Consider the following 4,310-nt stretch of genomic DNA (forward strand, 5'->3'; position numbering starts at 1 on the left):
TACTATTTCGAACTGCAGCATTAAATCTACCAACAATGGCTTTGTCATGCATTATGGTGTTGCAGTGTCCCACCTGGTGGCTCCACCAAGATGTAGAACTGGGTGAGGGGATGATGAATTCCATCAGACAAAGCGTAGTAGCCATGACACTGGCACACCTCCCAGACTCACAGGATGGTCACTGACTTCAGGGAGCATACTTGACCATATGATGCACCCTGGACTCTTACTGAGATGTCTGCAAATGAGACATGTATAGTGTACAAGTATAGTATAACAGCAAGTCATAGCAGCATGATCTCCTCTGGGTGAGCACAGACCCATCCTTGGGGGGTTTCAATTCACACTGAAGCATTTTTCAAAGCTGATCAAAAATCCCTGTAGAAATACAACAGCTGGTGCAGGACTGAAATGAATCCAGGAGGCAAGTCTTGGATTACCCAGTGCCCTATGATCTCTGCCACTGTGAGCAAAAGGGGTCCCCTGCACACATGAGTTGTACAGCCTCATTACAGGTATTTTGTGAAAGGTGAGTTGTGTCCCATGTGGTAGAGGCTGGAGATGAAAGAGCAGAGGGAGCCCAAAGATTACTGGATGCACACTGAGACTGTTACAGTGATAATACGAGAAGTGCAAATGTTATTATTTTCAATTTACATCAGCTCTGGAAGCTGTGATGTTTACCACTGAGCCAGGGACTCCCTGGAAAATTGCCTCCCACAGAAAAAAAATCTGCACTTGCTGAGCACCTTCTTCACGAGGATTTGTATGTTTCTTGCTTCTCCCCGATGGTGTTTCTCACAGGAATGTGGGAGAGAGAATACTCACAGTGCAGAGTGCCCTGGTTTGTGATGTGGACTTGAAATTAATGTTTTGGCTATGCTTTTAGTAGACCTTTATGGGGACTGGCTTGTGATGTTTTCCCTCAGCCTTGCGTAAAAAAATGTGCTGCTGAAATAAGCTTGTGCAAGACATTTTATTATTCACCATAGCTAACTTAAGTGTGCAATCAGCACAGAACACACAGGATCAATTAATCACCTGGTTCTAGGCTCAGGAAAGCTATCAGAAAGTTCTCAGGCATCTTGACACTCCCCATCTTTCAAAATCCGGATGTCTTGCCTGGTTTTCCTAGAATAATATAGGAGAAAAAAAGAGTAAGAGCTCAAAAAACATGCCACAAGTCATACTTTGGCTATGGAGATTACTATCACAAAATTGGCTTTCCCTGTTTTCTGTCTAAAAAGCTGCAAGTCATTCTGGCTCACAGATGTCCCCACCAGGGCCTGAAACAGTGATGGTAGGTCTCCAGCCCGACCTGCTCACAGCAGGGCTGTGCCTGGCATGAGGTTATGGTGGCCATGGCTCTGTCTGAGCCCTAAACACTGTGCCCACCAAGAACAGACACTCCCTCCCCTCACACACCTCCATGGTGCACTACCCTCCTGGGAAAGAGGTTTCCCTGTGTCAAAGCTTCCCTCTGTTAGGGCTTCTGTTTGTGGCTGTTGCCCCATTTTGCATCACCTGTTACCACCAAAAAGAGTGTGGCTCCATCCCATTTGCAACCGTGGGCTGCTACTAGATACCTACAGGCCTCCCCTTCCCCAGACTAGCCAGGTTGCAGCTCCTCTGCAATTCCTTGCAGCTTCACTTGACAAGCTGGTTGCCCCTCTCCTGCAGCCCAGTACACATTCTGTGTTATTTGCCATGCAAGTGCACTGCTGACCTGCAGTGATCACCTTGATCTTCACCCTCAGTCCATTTCTAGCAGGAACCCCTACTCAGACAGTTGCTTCTCAAGCTGGATAAAATCATTGCCCCAAAGCAACCCTTGTGTTTCTCATGAGGCTCTTGCTGTGCTCATCCTCAAGTTTTTGGTGGTACCTATGATTTGAAGTTCTGACAAAAGAGTCCACATAACTGGGCATCTGCATTCACAGATGTCCCTTTGAAGGACTCAGTGGTGCTATTTGACTGTCCAGACCAGATGCCTGCTCCAGCTTTTAGTCCATTTAAGTTCAACAGCTCCCTTGTCTAACTGCAGGAAGCACAGACAGTGGGACCTTCTCTTATCTTCAACAGTGCCTGATTTGTTGCTAGCTTACAGGCACTCATGTTGGAGGGATCTCCTGACCATGCGTTCCTGACCTCACCTCTTGGATCTGCTGATTGTGCAGCTACAGGGTAGTATGATTTAGTAAGCTGATCTGATGGATGAATATTCATTATTTCTGTGGGATTAGTTCCCCTGCCAGCACAATGAGATAAATCCCTCAGCCTGCAGCTGCACTGTACTCCGTAAACATGGTGCCAAGGTCAGGGCAGGAACCTGAAGGCAAGGGCTAGAGGCATGTCTCCACCTTTCTGTGCGCACTGCCAGAGGCTTCACAGCCCAATGCCTGGCTCAGCTGACATGAAAATGTCCTCTTTCACTTTGCCAGCAGAAACACATGTGCTTCCTCTCTGCCATGGCTTTTCCCAGGCACAGGAGAGCCTGAATGACAGTATTTCATGAGCGCCCAGTTTCAAACAACCAGAATTAGACCCAGAAGGCCTCTGCAAAGGGTATGAGCTTACATTTGCTGCACACAGAGCTGGCATTCATTAGCGTAGGTATTCCCATCGGTCCCACAAATAGGCAAGTACAGGAGGGGACAGGCCTGCAGGTCAACCATGTCTTCACACACCGGCTGGAAAGGAGAATCCACAGCATCCATTTCAGTGCCAGCAGCAGCCATCTCTTCCTCCAACAGTGCCCAGGAAGAACCAAGTGCCAATGGCTACCTGGTTTGCTTTGCCTCAGATGGGACAGGGCATGCATACAGGAAGCAGAGGCCACTGCATCTCTCAGTGGGACTTGCAGCCTGGGCTTGATGCAGGATTCATGTTGAAGCACCAATTCCCATGAGGCTGGGGATGATTGCTGAGAACAGTCTTTCTCTCAGGCACACCAGTCATACCCATCTCAAGCCATGAACAGGGGAAAACAGAAACCTCTTACCCTTCTCAGGCCATTCCCTTCATTCAGCTCTGCCCCTGAAACAGAGCAGAGACCCATGAGTGTGGCACACCTGTGACCGATGACAGAAGCATGAGACATCAACAGAGGATAACATCCAAACCGAAGGGAAGGCAGTATTGTGCAGGACCTGAACCAGCTGTACGAGTTTCATGAGAGGGATCAGATTGCTGCATGCTGCCCCCACCCCCTTCCCAGCAGCAAAGGGCACAGCTTCCATCCACAGCAGAGCTGGCTGGGACCAAGCTGGGAACAGCTGTTCCCACCACTAAAACCCTCTCCCAACTGTCCTCTCTTCTAGCCTCTGGACCAGAACCTCCACAGAGCATCCAACACTGCTCAGGAAGTGTGATCCCATGCATTGCTGCATGGGGACATGGGGTATCCTCAGAAGGGTGAGACTGGTTTATGCTGCACAGCCGGACAACAGCCATCCCTAGGGAGAACAGCATTTGGTGGGTTCCTTTTCTACAGTCAGGCAGAGCAATAACAACAGCTCACAGCCCATCTGTGCAGTTACGAATGTCCTGGGAGCATGAGAGCTCACACGCAGGCTGCTGCAGGAATACCACTGCATGCACCTAGGTAGCGACAGTTTTCCAGCACCCACAAACAGGTGCTTTCTGCATGAATATGCTGAGCATATAGCATTCTTGCGAAGACTTTCCAGTCTTCATGGAAGCAGGAACTACAGTAGCTGCCACCCCAGGGTACGTGCTGTCCTCCCCGGACCTGGTTCCTGTTCACACTGTGGAGCCTCCACTATCCCATGCCTCTCCCAAGTGCAATACGGTTGACGAACCAGCCTGTAACTCTTGCCTCAAACTGCTAATAAGGCAGGTACAGTGTGTTTGCTCCAATCCTTCCTCACCACACTGCCACAGTTTGCTTGCTCTCCTCACTGGCTCTCCAAACCAGAGTTTCTGGGTCTTTCTGCCCTGCCACCTATTTTTTGTCCCTCTGTCATTCCCAACCCACCACTGATGAGCCAGCGTCCAGCAGCAGAGTAGACTTACCGCTGGCAGCAACGAGAGTCACCATTGCAGCCACCACCACCAGCAGCTCCCTTGCAGGCATGGTCGAATCAGGCAGACTCGCTCGGGCACCTCACTCGGCTCGTGACTGCCTTTATAAGCAAGGGGACTGGCTTATCTCAGGAGCACTGGGAAAAGCAGCATTTTGATCTGTACTGAGAACAGCTGGACTGTGCACCCAGAGGGATCACTTCGGCACCCTCATGCAACAGATAAAGACACCCCCATGCCACTTCATAGCTTCAGGTGACAGCACT

At 49.8% G+C, this 4,310-nt stretch overlaps 1 protein-coding gene across 1 annotated transcript; it reads right to left on the minus strand.

The window, feature by feature from the left end:
• Positions 1-1,076: 1,076 nt before the first annotated feature.
• On the minus strand, positions 1,077-4,096 carry LOC103798165 (chymotrypsin inhibitor-like). Its single transcript, XM_009070417.1, has 4 exons — positions 4,036-4,096; positions 3,002-3,036; positions 2,578-2,690; positions 1,077-1,131 (listed from the first exon to the last, which is right to left on the minus strand). Exons 1-4 carry the CDS (start codon positions 4,094-4,096, stop codon positions 1,077-1,079), a joined length of 264 nt encoding a protein of 87 aa, XP_009068665.1.
• Positions 4,097-4,310: the final 214 nt, after the last annotated feature.

Source organism: Acanthisitta chloris, unplaced genomic scaffold (assembly GCF_000695815.1).
Source record: "Acanthisitta chloris isolate BGI_N310 unplaced genomic scaffold, ASM69581v1 scaffold2740, whole genome shotgun sequence".
In the NCBI taxonomy this organism is placed as follows: domain Eukaryota; kingdom Metazoa; phylum Chordata; class Aves; order Passeriformes; family Acanthisittidae; genus Acanthisitta; species Acanthisitta chloris.

Bases quoted from the DNA above. Each gene is read 5' to 3' on its own strand.
- LOC103798165 (XM_009070417.1), bottom strand. From the start codon at position 4,096: ATGCCTGCAAGGGAGCTGCTGGTGGTGGTGGCTGCAATGGTGACTCTC. The intron at 3,037-4,035 runs GTAAGTCTACTC...GCTCTGTTTCAG, and splicing joins GACTCTCGTTGCTGCCAGCG to GGGCAGAGCTGAATGAAGGG. The intron at 2,691-3,001 runs GTAAGAGGTTTC...TCTCCTTTCCAG, and splicing joins AAGGGAATGGCCTGAGAAGG to CCGGTGTGTGAAGACATGGT.